A 13,822-nucleotide genomic window follows, 5' to 3' on the forward strand; every position below is an offset into this window, starting at 1 on the left:
AACCTGTACATTCACATGGGGGGCAAACCTCCAGCTGTTTCAAAACTATAACTCCCAGCATGTACTGACAGACCGTGGATGCTGGGAGTTGCACTTTTGCAACAGCTGGAGGCACACTGGTTGGAAAACCTTCAGTTAGGTTCTGTTACCTAAGTCAGTTTTTTCATATCATTGTGCCTCCAGCTGTTGCAAAACTACAACTCCCAGCATGTACTGATCACCGAAGGGCTGGAGGTATGCAACTGCAACTCCCAGCATGCCGAGACAGCTGTTTGCTGTTTGGGCATGCTGGTATTTGCAGTTCTGCAACATCTGGAGAGCTACAGTTTGGAGACCACTGCACAGTGATCTCCAAACTGTGGCCCTCCAGATGTTGCAAAACTACAAATCCCAGCATGCCCAAACAGCTGTGAGGGCATGCTAGGAGTTGTAGCTTTGCAAGATCTGGAGGGCTACAGTTTAGAGACCACTGTATAGTGGTCTTAAACTGTAGTTCTCCAGAAGTTGCTAAGCAACTCAGCGGCTTCTGTAGGATCCAGGGAGCCGCATCACCGTCCTCTGTTGCAGCCGATCTCCGACACGGATCGTCGCCTCCGCCGCCGCCGTCGGCGCCGGTTCCCTTCCGTTTCCACATTCTGCCCACCTATTGTGGGTGGGCAGAACAGGGAAACCGAAAGTTAACCCCCTCGCCCCCGATCTACCATTGGTGGTCGCGTCTTGGACAACCCCGATCCCCCTTATTTTCCGGGTCACCATAGACTTGTATAACCCTGAATTGCGCAAATCACCGGTGTAAATTCACCGGCGATTTGCTGCGATCGCCGACATTGGGGGGGTCTGATGACACCCCTGGGCATTTGTGCGGGGTGCCTGCTGATCAATATCAGCAGTCACCCCGGTCCGGTCCCCGCCCCGTGCGCGGCGGGGACCGAAATTCCCACGGCCGTACATGTACGTAATGGGTCCTTAACTACCAGGGTCCCATGACGTACCGGTACGACATGGGTCCTGAACAGGTTAAGTACTTACCTGCCAGGCAGTTATGGACATCATGCTTTAAAAGGATCTGTACTTGTCTTGGGGCTAAATGGCTATGTTGTGAGTCCACCATAATGCTGCTTCTTTCTTTTTGTGAACTGGCTACTTCCTGTTTCTTTGGTCTTTCTTAGATTACAATCCCCAAGATCCTTGGTGGGAGGTGACTTATCTACTTCCCACACATCAGACACCCCACCCATTGCAGCACAGCTATGCTCTCTTCCATGAGTTCTGTTCTTGAAACTACAATTCCCTGCAGCCCTATGGAAAATGATCTCCCACCCACTCAGAGTTCGCTCCGTCCACTGAAGCTCAGGAACTCTGAGTGTCCAAAATGTAATCAATTGGAAGCCAGTATGAGCCATTTATTATGGTTGTGTCCAAAATTGTTACATTTTTGGTCAAATGTTAGAGATCAAATAAGGAAAATTTGTGAGATACCTAATTGGGAGTTACATTGGAAAGTAATATTGGGAGATACTTAAGGAATAGGTAAGGAGAAGAATTGTATATTCAGATTAAATACGTATGCTAAGGTGGAGGTGGCTAGGATATGGCATGATTCAAGATCCCCATGTATTAAGGAATGGTAGGGACTGGTGGAAAAGATTAGGAAATATAAGTGGGAAATAGCCAAAAAATAGAAGAAGGTAAAAAAAAAAAAAATTTCCAACGGTGTGGGGGTAATTAGGAGGGGAAAGTTTTTGGCTAAGGAATGAAGAGGTGAAATCCCTAAAATAGGGGAATGAGGGTAAGGTGGAGAGGAGGCGCCTTTTTTTTCCCCATGGAACCCCGGGTGGGGGGGGGGGGGGGATATATTAATGTGCATGGGTACTTTATGTATTATTATTAGGGATTAGGGAATCTAATCTGACGAATCCGAATTTATTACAAATTTCAGGAAAAATTTGATCTGCAACTAATGCGAATATCGCTGCGATTCCATCACACGATTCACTTCATTAAACTCCAATTAGTGCGGTCCAGGCTCCAGGGCATCTAAAATAATGAATCCTGAAGCCTGTCCAAGTGTCTAGTGCGTCCGATAGTTTGGTGCACCTGGGTGATTATTTTCATTGATATATTTTCTACTGTCATTTTTGGATATTAAGAAATTACTAAAGAAGCATTTATAAAATCTTAAAGAATTGTGTTGCGTTTTCACTTGCAAAAAACTGTATACTATTAGTGAGTCAAGAGTCCTCACTTGAAAACGCATAGACGGAACCCAGTGTGAATAGGTGACTACACATTTTCATTTATGCTACATGGGGCAAGGAATCCTGGGAAGGGGGGAACAAGGAACAAGGGTCGGCGGGATGGCCCTGAATCACATGCAGAATGAAGACTATCAACAGCCAGCCACCCCTGTGATGTCACAGCCCTATATAATCGCCAGCCATCATGCGGCCAGTCACTTCAGCCTTTTATTGCTGAGAAAGAGAGAGAGAGGATCAGACAGTAGTATGTGTTGCCCAGAAAAGCATTTTTATAGCAGCAATTCACCTCCCAGTCACATCAGTGTTCTATTGCAGAGAAAGAGGGACAGACAGCAGTGTGTGTTGCACAGAAAAGCATTTTTACAGCAGCTATTCACCTCCTAGTCACATCAGTGTTCCATTGCAGAGAGGGACAGAGAGCAATGTGTTCAACAGAAAAACTTTTTTACAGCAGCGATTAACCTCACGCCAATCCAGCCTAGAACCACTGATAGGGATGGGAGTGAGATTGAGAGAGAAAGTGCAATTTTGGGTGTAGTACACAGCGTCTGTGTGCTGCAGCACTGGTGTGTACAACAACTGATAACCTAATAGTAGCCAGCCAGTGAGGGTGAGCAGAGCACTAAAAGCATATTGTCCTCTATTAAGTGTAACCTGTGCGTACATCTAAGTGGTGTACCATTTTGTTCCTGTTAAAGTCTTAAGGGCCTAGATACTGTGAAAGGCTAGGCAAAAGTACACACCTGATAGTATAAATTATATTAATAAATAGTAAATATTATAATGGTCTGTGACCTACAGGGCCCTTATAGGTCAACTAGACCACAGATAGTGTAAGATAAAATCAGTGTGTAAGTAATGGAATAAAACAATATAAAAACAATAATATAAATACAATGGAATAAATTAGTATAAAGTGTCCACAATAATACAAGTGACTTCAGAATTGTACTCCTGGTATAAATAATTGTAGTGAACACACAGACTACAATTAATTATACCAGGAGTACAATTCTGAAGTCACTTGTATTATTGTGGACACTTTATACCAATTTATACCATTGTATTTATATTATTGTTTTTATATTGTTTTATTCCATTACTTACACACTGATTTTATCTTACACTATCTGTGGTCTAGTTGACCTACAATGGCCCTGTAGGTCACAGACCACTATAATATTTACTATTTATTAATATCATTTATACTATCAATTGTACATTAATTAATTAATTTTACAAATAAATTAATTTTATATCAAATATTCACAGACCTGTGAGCCCCAATTTCTTTATCTATTGTATTTTTGCTAGACACCGTGGGTGTAGGTGTCATTTGGGCAACTCAGGCAACGGATAAATAGATTGGTAAGAGCCTCTCCAATCCCCTTCCAAAAGTGCACACCTGCTGGTGTTGTAGACAAATAGTGTTTTAAGCGTAGTGGAGCGCATTGTACTCCCCTCATATACGCACTAAGTATGTCAGGACATGCAGAGGCCTAAATTAATCAGGAAGAGGCCACAGCACACTAGGGGCGAGTGGCAGCAGGAGTTGCAGTGAGAGGCCTGAGCTCCCGGTATCAGCTAGCGGTCGTGTCTCGACCAGCAACCCATCTGCCGTCATTGATTGGTTAACACGGTCATCCACTTCATCACAAGTGACATCCAATACCCCCAGTCAACTGACTGGGTTCCTCAGACAGTCCCTGTCCTCCCATTGCCTCTGTCCTATGCTGTTCCCTCCCCCATAGAAGAATCTTATGTTGTGGGTTCAGGTCCAATATTTAATGAGGACGATCTAATAGAGGACAGTCAGCAGCTACTGCCCAGCCAAGAAGTGGAGGAGACATCCACCGCTTCCTCCGCTAGGCGGGCAAGTAGTGATGAGGAGAGTGGCGTGGGAGGTGGTGTTGCGAGCGTTCAGGCTCCTGAAGCAGACACTGTTGAGGAACCTGAGGAGGACATCAGTGATGTGCAGACACAACTCGATGATGATAAAGCCGATCACACTTGGGAGCCTGGTGCAGAAGGGGCTTCATCATCATCAGGAGAAGAGGGTTGCAGGTTGCCCTTGAGGCAGCACATGAGCCAGCAAGGTGGTAGCATGGTTGGCAGCCAGCAGGGTGGCAGAAGTGGAAAGTCTGCAGCCAAATGTGCCCGGGGTAGACCACCTGCTTTGTGGCAGCCTACCTTCCCGGGAAATAGTGGAACAGGGGTTCCTGGAGTCGGTGGCAATAGCAGTCAATCAGTGTGGACTGTTGGTGGGAAAATCAGCTACTCAGTGGTGGGGCAGTTTTCTATCAAGCATCCGGAGGATGTTAACCTGGCCACATGCAAGATGTGTCGGCAGAAGGTGAAGCGTGGCCAGGGTCCCAATGTTGGCATCACGGCCCTGCATAAACATATGCAGCTTCACCATGAAGTGGCCTGGGAGAACCGTGGCTCCGATGTGGTGATCCAGCCTGCTGCATCACCCAGTGGCATGCCGCTCCCTGTTTCAGCCAGCCAAAGCTCCACCACCTCAGCAGAAGAGAGCTGTGTGTCATACCCATCTTTTGTCACTCCAGATGCTTCTGCTCCTCCTACTTTGAGTCAGTCATTCCGCCAGCAATCCATCGGCGAAGCCATGTCCAAGAGACAACAGTATGCGCTTACTCATCCAACGCCGCAGAAGCTGAATGTGCTCTTGTCCAAGTTGCTGGTGCTTCAGTCCCTCCCTTTTCAAGTTGTGGACTCTGCACCTTTCAGAGAACTGATGGCTAGTGCCGAGCCGAGGTGGAGAGTCCCAAGCTGTAATTTCTTTGCAAAGAAAGCAGTACCAGCCCTGCACAATTTTGTGCAACAGAAGGTGAGCCAATCCTTGAGCCTGTCATTGTGTACCAAAGTGCACGGCAGCGCCGACGTGTAGAGCTGTAACTATGGTCAGGGACAATACATGTCCTTTACGGCCCACTGAGTGAATGTGGTTCCTGCACAGCCACAACACAAACTTGGACAGGTCACGCTGCTTTCTCCTCCACGTTCTCAGGCCAAATTTTCCTGTGACAGTGTGTTACTCTGCCTCCTCATCCTCCACTGTGTCCTCAGCCTCTACTGCACGGACAAGTCTCAGTGCCCCTCCAGTATACCATGTGTGCAGGGCACAGAGGTGTCACGCTGTTCTTCACATGGTTTGTCTTCGCGAACGGAGTCACACAGGGGAGGAACTGCTAAAAGTCATTCATCAAGAAATGGAACCATGGCTTACTCCAAGAAAACTGGAAATGGGAACCATGGTGACCGACAACGGGAAGAACATCTTGTCTGTGCTGCGACAGGGAAGCCTTAGACATGCACCCTGCATGGCTCACATGTTCAATCTGATTGTCAAGCAGTTCCTGAAGTGTTCCCCCCATCTGCAAGACATCCTAACATGTGAAGGAAACTTTACATGCACTTCAGCCACTCAAACACTGCAAATCACACCCTCCTTGAGCTGCAGAGTCAGAACGGCATCCCCCAACTTAGTCTGATTTGCGACGTTTCCACGTGTTGGAATTCCCCCCTCCATATGTTGGACCGACTATATGAACAGAGAAAAGCCATCACTGATTTCTTGGTGATCCAAGCGGATAGAGGCACTCCCCTGTGTAACTTGGATGTCGAGCAGTGGCAGCTCATACGTGACACCTGACATTTTCTCAGGCCCTTTGAGGAAGCCACATTATTAGTCAGCCAGGATTATGGGATGAACAAAGTAATTCCACTGCTTCATCTACTACAACACTTGTTGGAAACAATGGCTGGTCAGAGCACTGGAGACGTTGCGCCTACATCTCACGGCCACATGAGCCCTGTGGGGACTGAACTGGAGGAGGAGGGGCACAGTGGAGCACAGTTTAGGTTTCGTGAGATGGGCGGTTTTTCTAGTCATCTGAGCAGGAGCAGGAGCAGCTAGACTAGCTAGGGGGTTATGAGGAAGGCGAGAACCAGGACCCAGACACACCGTAGCAGTATGCAGAGGAGATGGAGGCAGGGAGTCCCTCCAAGTCACTTGCACAAATGGCACAATGTATGTTCACTTCCTTGTGTAGTGACTGCCGAATTGTCACCATTCGGCAGCGGGATGACTTCTAGATCTCCACCTTATTGGACCCTCACTACCGACACAAAAGGGGGGCCTTTTTTACACCTACTGAGAGGGAGGACAAACTGAACTTCTATAGAGACATCCTACATAGTAGGTTGGCCGATACCTATCTGCGCCATCATCCATCCTCTCTCAGGTCTGACTCGGGGGGCCCTCTGCACTCATCTTCCACTGCCATGGCTGCTGGGGAAGGCTGGCAGGAGCAGTACCAGCTCCATCAGCAGCAGCCTGAGTCTACAGTTGCTGATGAGTAGCTTTCTTTACCCACATAATGAAGCAGCTCATAAGCAGCAGGTAGACCTGGAGCAGGACCTGAACCAGCAGGAGGTGGCATACCTTGACATGACCATGCCAACACACCTTGAAGATCTGCTGGACTTCTGGGCAGCCAAACTCGATTTGTTGCCGCAACTAGCAGAGTTTGCCCTGGAAAAGCTGTCTTGCCAGGCCAGTAGTGTGCCATCAGAGCGGGTGTTTAGTCCGGAGGGGGCCATAGGAACCCCAAGGAGAACTCATCTGTCTGCAAAATATGTGGAGAGACTGACCTTTGTGAAGATGAATCAGGCATGGATCAGCCAGGATTTCCAACCACCAATGCCTGATGCATCAGAATAGATTGGCCATGGTGCCACATCAACACTTCACTAATATGGATAGTGCTAAACATATTTAAGGCGCTGCTCCCCAGTTACAGACATTCCTCCGCATCAGACCACAAGTAGATATTGAGGATATGCATTACATAAAACTTAACTTTTAATAATATTCTTAGGATAAAATATATGTACCCAACTTTTTTTTTATCTAATCAAACAAAAGGAAAGGTGTGCAAAAACTACCATGTGCCACCTGCACCACCAAGTATTGATGTGTTGCAAAGACCTCTTAAAAACTGGAAGGGAACAACGTATGGTCTATTGTAACCGTTGGGGGTAAAAACTTCCCTTGTAAGGCCCTACTCTCGCATTAATTCCCTTCTTTGCAAGTGTTACTCGCCCTAAAAAGGGTGGCCCCACACAGGAACCTCTCCCTATTTCCCCCTACAAACACTGCCATTTCACAGGGTTTTTAGGTGGAAGTAGAGAGAGTTTCCTGTGTGGGGCTGCCCTTTTATGGGTGAATAACACTTGCCAAGAAGGGAATAAATAGGGCAAGAGTAGGGCCTTACAGGGGAAGTTTTTAACCCCCTCCCCCCCTGCTACAATGGACAATACGTTGTTCCCTTCCACCTTTTCGAGGAAAGTGTTACTCTTCTTAAAAAGGGCGGCCCCACACAGGAACCAATCCTTATTTCAACCTAAAACCCCTGGGAAATGGCAGTGTTTATAGGTGTAAATAGGGAGAGATTCCTGTATGGGGCTGCCATTTTTCGGGCGAGTAACACTTGCCAAGAAGGGAATTAATAATGTGAGAGTAGGGCCATACAGGGGAAGTTTTTACCTCCACCGGTTACAATGGACCATTTGTTGTTCCCTTTCACGTTTTAGAGTTTTTGCATAACATCAATACTTGGTGGTTTAGGTGGCACAAGATGGTTTTTGCACACTTTTCCTTTTGTTTGATAAAAAAAAACGCTGGGGTCCATATATTTTACCCTAAGCATATTATTAAAAGTTAAGTTTTACGTAATGCATATCCTCAATACTTACTTGTGCACACTAACACTTTTACAGCTCCAGGCTGTCTCATACTGCCACCATATGTTCTCCTCATGCTGCTGCCACCTCCAGGCTGTCATTCAGCCACTATATGGTCTCCTCAAGCTGCCCCCAACTCCATGCTGTGTCATTCAGGCACTATATTGTCTCTTCATGCTTCCGCCACCTCCAGGCTGTGTCATTCAGCCACAATATGGTCTCCCCATGCTGCTGCCAACTCCAGGCTGTGTCATTCAGCCACTATGTGGACTCTTCATGCTGCCGCCACCTCCTCGCTGTGTCATTTAGCTACTATATGGTCTCCTCATGCTTCCGCCAACTCCATGCTGTGTCATTAAGCCACTATATGGCCTTCTCATGCTTCCGCCAGCTCCAGGCTGGGTCATTCAGCCACTATATGGACTCCTTATGTTGCCACCAACTCCATACTGTGTGACTCAGCCACTATATGGTCTCCTCATGCTTCCGCCACCTCCAGGCTGTGTCATTCAGCCTATATATGGTCTCCCCATGCTGCCGCCACCTCCATGCTGTGTCATTCAGCCACTATATGGTCTCCTCATGCTGCTGCCACCTCGTCGCTGTCATTCAGCAAACTATATGGTCTCCAAATACTGCTGCCAACCCCAGGCTGTGTCATTCAGCCACTATGTGGACTCCTCATAGTGATGCCACCTCCAGATTCTGTCATTGTGCCACTCTGCGACAGGTCACCTCTGATCTGCATGTCATACTGAATAACAGTATTATTTCACTAACCCAGCACATAACCTACGTGTGTTACAGCAAGGAAAAGTGTTCTATACCCCTATTGAGTCTCTCTGTAGGCCAGAAATAGCCGTTTTTAATAGCGATTCACGGCAAATAAATTCAAACAAATTTTTTAGGAAAATTCGGTGAATTGGCTGAATCAAATTTTTCAAAAATTCGCTCATCACTAATTATTATATGATGCCATTTATCTACTTTTTGGACAATAAAAATTAAGACAGGCTTCCTTTTGTATGCTGCTAAAAATGAACATCAGGGCAAAGATCCCATAAGAATTGCATGACCAGCCATCAAACACAGGTACAGACATTATATTATAAACTATACTAACTGTGTAGCCCCTGTATAGAAAAATCCTCCAAACCTGCGACGGGAGTAAGAGGGCGATGGACACACCACCAAGAAAGAGGGATTTTTTTATTCACCCATAATGCAACGTGTTTGACAGTTAAACTGCTTCATCAGGCATGTCTGTTTAATTGTGAATTAACAAATCCCTCTTTGATTGTCGTTAAGGGGTTAAACATTTCACAATTGCTTCTTTAAAATCCAAATTATATCCCTGTTTTTATTTGCCAATCCACATTCTGTGAAAAACTGCTATGGTATTCCACTATTTCACTTTTTAATGGCAATATCCACACTATTATCCTTTAATATATTGTTATAGCTTGATGTTCTCACGTGAAGTCCAAATAATTGTAGCCAAGTGCATTCTTTTACTATTGCTCAATTTTCAAGCATTTCTGAAAATAGTATGTTATTTAACTCCATAAAATGAATTATTTTTCTTTTTTTTTTTTGCTGAATAGAAGACAAATGTAACTTACTTTAGAACAGTGTTTCCAAACCAGGGTGCCTCCAGCTGTTGCAAAACAACAACTCACAGCATACCCGGACAGCCTATGGCTGTCCTGGCATGCTGGGAGTTGTAGTTTTGCAATAGCTACATGGCACACTAGTTGGGAAACACTGCTATAGATGTTAGCCTCTTTACTACTAACCTTAACTGATTCTGTAGAGTTTGAGAAATGCAAAGTGTAGACTCCACTGGTTGTCAGACCAGCTTTATAAGCATCTGCACAGTCTCGGAAACTCAATTGCTCCTCATTTGGTACGTCTGGAATATCTGAAAAACCAAATTAGATCATTTGCATTTATGAGTCTAGGACATTTTATGAGAAAACACAGAAGAGTCTTTAAACCTTAAATGTATAATGTTTGGAAATATGGCATTGCTGTATATAAGGCCATTTTACTAAGACCATCGTCACCCCCCCCCCCCCCCCAAAAAAAAAAAAAAAAAAGACTATGTACAAAATGTTATTGAGAACCTCTGTAGGAGACTTTTAGGCCATGAATATTAGACGTTGGGGGATCCAGTTCTTGGCACCTCTCCCCCACCCTAGTCATCCGCTATTCTTGGTAATTGCTGCCTCCCCTTCATTGTTTCTCAGGCTCAGCTCTGCACTTTTACTAGCGTCTGGTATAACGGCTCAGTCTCACTTACTTGGATGGGACAGAGCTGTAGTACGCAGTAATGTCAGCTATTGTTGCAACTAAAAGTACAGCACTGTAAACAGGAGCACTGCAGCCCCTTTAAACAAAACATAAAAAAAATTATAATAATAATAAAAAAGAAAATGCAGCCCCTTTAAACAGCTGATGGCTAGGGGTATTGAGAGCTAGACTATTACTGATCTAATTATGTGTTTTCTAAGGAATATAATATTTAATAATATAATTAAGATTTCATAATAAATGTTTAACTTAAAGGGGTACGCCGGTGGAAAACATTTTATTTTTAATCAACTAGAGCCAGAAAGTTAAACAGATTTGTAAATTACTTCTATAAAAAAATCTTTATCCTTCCAGTACTTATTAGCTGCTATATGCTACAGAGAAACTTTTTTTCTTTTTAATTTCTTTTTTTTTTCTGCCCACGGTGCTCTCTGCTGACACCTCTATCCGTATCAGGAACTGTCCAGAACAGGAGCAAATCCCCATAGCAAACCTATGCTGCTCTGGACAGTTCCTGATACAGACAGAGGTGTCAGCAGAGAGCACTGTGAGCAGAAAAAATAGGAAATCCAAAAACAAAAGAACTTTCTATGTAATATACAGCTGCTAATAAGTACTGGAAGGATTAAGATTTTTTAATAGTAGTAATTTACAAATCTGTTTAACTTTCTGGCACCAGTTGATAAAAGTAATAATAATAATAATAATAATAATAATGTTTTCCACCATAGTACCCCTTTAAGGAAGACATCTTATTTGCCCAAATCCTGAAATGTAATCCTGTAATCCTAAGAAACCAAAAATCTGACATTAGTCCGTGTATGGCACATGAGCTTTTATGACACAGTACATACAGTAACTGAGAGAAATGATGGAGAGCACTCACCTTGATGTGATGCATGAAAAGAAATGCTTTATTTCAATGTCCACATGTGCACAAAGTGTGGAAAGGAGGAAAAGAACAGGACCCGCGAGCTCCGTGGAGCTCCTGTTTTTTTTTTCTTCCCTTCACCGCTTTGTGCACATTGAAATAAAGTGTTTCTCTTCATGCATTACATCAGGATGAGTGCTCTACATCATTTCTCTCTGTTACTGTATGAATGCTGATATTTGTTCAAGGGCACCCCCGAGACGCATATACTGTACATATCTCCCTCTAGTGCACCGTTATTAAGGTTGCGGGGGTTTTGCTGTGCAGTGCTAATTCTGTCATACTCTACCCTCTTCTTTAAGATACAGTGTATGGCATGCTGACCATAAAGGGGGAGATTTATCAAAACCTGTGCAGAGGAAGAGTGGTGCAGTTGCCCATAGCAACCAATCAGATTGCTTCTTTCATTTTCCACAGGCCTCTTTAGAGGCCTGTGGAAAATGAAAGAAGCAATCTGATTGGTTGCTATGGGCAACTGCACCACTCTTCCTCTGCACAGGTTTTGATAAATCTCCCCCAAAGTGCCTACATACTAATAGTAATATCTTTAGATAACAGAAAGAAGGTAATACTGATAAAGTACAGAAATATTTGTTTACTGTTTCATCTGTTTTACTAACGGTTGTATTGTGAAATCAGGTTGGTAAGTTGGCCCACGGTCTCCATGATGTATGCCTGCTGTCTCTGTAGCATGCTGTTGTTGTGCGTTGCTTCTAGGAGTTGTTCTCCCAGTTCTTCAATGAGTTCACTCTGCTTGGAAAGTAACTCATCTACATGAAGTTTCTCAGCTTTCAGTACTTCTATTTCCTCCTGGTGTTTCTCTTCCATCTGCAAAACTTTATTTTCTAGAAAACTGAAAATGAGGTAAATGCAAAGTCATATACCTGAATATGATGCTATCACAGAGATACAAGAAACCTGCATTTTGAAAATACCTTTTTTTGTGGATCATGAGAAATTACATTAAAGAGTACCTGTCACCAAACTAAGCTTTTAATATATTGTTCCTTATTTAATTATTAAGACACTTTGCTATTTTCTTGCTGTTAAAATTCTCAACCTTTATAGGACTGTATCTATAACAAGGGGGCATCCTTTACGTCTAGAGGAAATAAGGTTTCTACACCAGCACAGACTGGGGTTCTTTACTGTAAGAGCAGTGAGACTGTGAAATTCTCTGCCAGAAGAGGTGGTCATAGTGAACTCTGTAACAGAATTTAAAAGGGGTCTGGATGCATTTTTGGAGAATAATAACATTACAGGTTATGGATTCTAGATCTATATCAACTCGGTAGGGACTCATTAGGGTTATAGGTTGAACTTGATGGACTCTGGTCTTTTTTAGACCTTATGAACTATGTTACTATGTTTTTAATGTGGTTGAAAAAAACGGATATTAGGTGGCTCTGTTCTCTTCACTACTGCAAATCAAACAGTTAGTTTGGTCTCCTCCCAGCGTGGTAGGAGACCAAACTCAGGAAGTGTGGGGCATGGCGAGGCACAGTTCATGCAGGCTTCAGTGGCATTGCGCCTGCTGGGGTATGCCCACTTTCTCCTGCTGGGAGCTCACACAATGTGAGGAAGGGGAAAGGTGTGATACAGAACTTTTTAAAACTCTGAATTTTTTTTTAAGGGCAGGAGGGGTGTTAGGAGTAATTAGGGAGTATAATCTGAGTTAATTTAGAAAATATGGTTTGATGGCAGGTACTTTTTAAATTAACATAACTTAGTAGTTTTTTATTAAATAAACACAAAAACACAAATTGGCCTTGATCAAAGCCAAAGGGCAAATGTCTGTATATTGTAGTATAGTTCATTATAGTTATTGTAGACATGAATGGTCATGGGTATGGGTCTTAATATTGTAAGAATGAGGCTGCTATGCTGGTGCTTTGGATATATATAAGTATTCAAATGCAAAGGCACAAAGCTGCAAAAATGCTTGCAGGGCTGATTTCTGCCATTAAAAGGAAAACTGTCAGCTTGCTCCCCCTGTACTAACCAGCGGTACTGGCTGATGCGGGGGACGCTGATCAGTTTGATCCTTACCGTGCCTGGATCTGCAGTACCGTTCGGCTGTAATCTTCTATTTTTGATATATGCTAATTAGGTGCTAACTTGCACTGGCCGGGCTAACTGGCACTCTGATGTCAGCATTTTTGGCAGCAGCGCCACCCAGCTCATCAGTATTCCTCCCCTCCCTCTTCTCCCCACTCTGTAATGAAGAGCGGATCCGGGCACGGTAAGCATCAAACTGATCAGCGTCGCCAGCACTACCAACCAGTACCACTGGTTAGTGCGGGGGGAGCAAGCTAACAGTTTTCCTTTAAATGCCCTTGTGTCCCTCATGCACAACTACATTTTAACATCCACATCAAGAGCTGAATAACAATGTGGAAGAAAACATGTTCTATTTCTAACAGCCGTACACTACCATTCATGCTTTAAGAATTTAGTAGTAGTTAGGGTAATATCATCCCAGAAAATGTGAAGCAATGCAAATGTCTAGGAGAAAAATCATTATTATGGTGAAAATATCTATTATTGTATGTCA

At 44.0% G+C, this 13,822-nt stretch overlaps 1 protein-coding gene across 6 annotated transcripts in view; it reads right to left on the reverse strand.

The window, feature by feature from the left end:
- Window positions 1-13,822, reverse strand: part of LOC130356112 (angiopoietin-2-like) — a 137,108-nt gene that overhangs the window by 80,025 nt on the left and 43,261 nt on the right. For all 6 annotated transcript variants that reach the window (XM_056557163.1, XM_056557162.1, XM_056557169.1 and 3 more), the window contains 2 exons: window positions 11,889-12,121; window positions 9,821-9,945 (listed from right to left, as the gene is read on the reverse strand). In XM_056557163.1, coding sequence (XP_056413138.1) covers window positions 9,821-9,945; window positions 11,889-12,121 — 358 coding nt within the window. The remainder of the gene's footprint in view (window positions 1-9,820; window positions 9,946-11,888; window positions 12,122-13,822) is intronic.

Source organism: Hyla sarda, chromosome 2 (genome assembly GCF_029499605.1).
Source record: "Hyla sarda isolate aHylSar1 chromosome 2, aHylSar1.hap1, whole genome shotgun sequence".
NCBI classification, from domain to species: Eukaryota; Metazoa; Chordata; class Amphibia; order Anura; family Hylidae; genus Hyla; species Hyla sarda.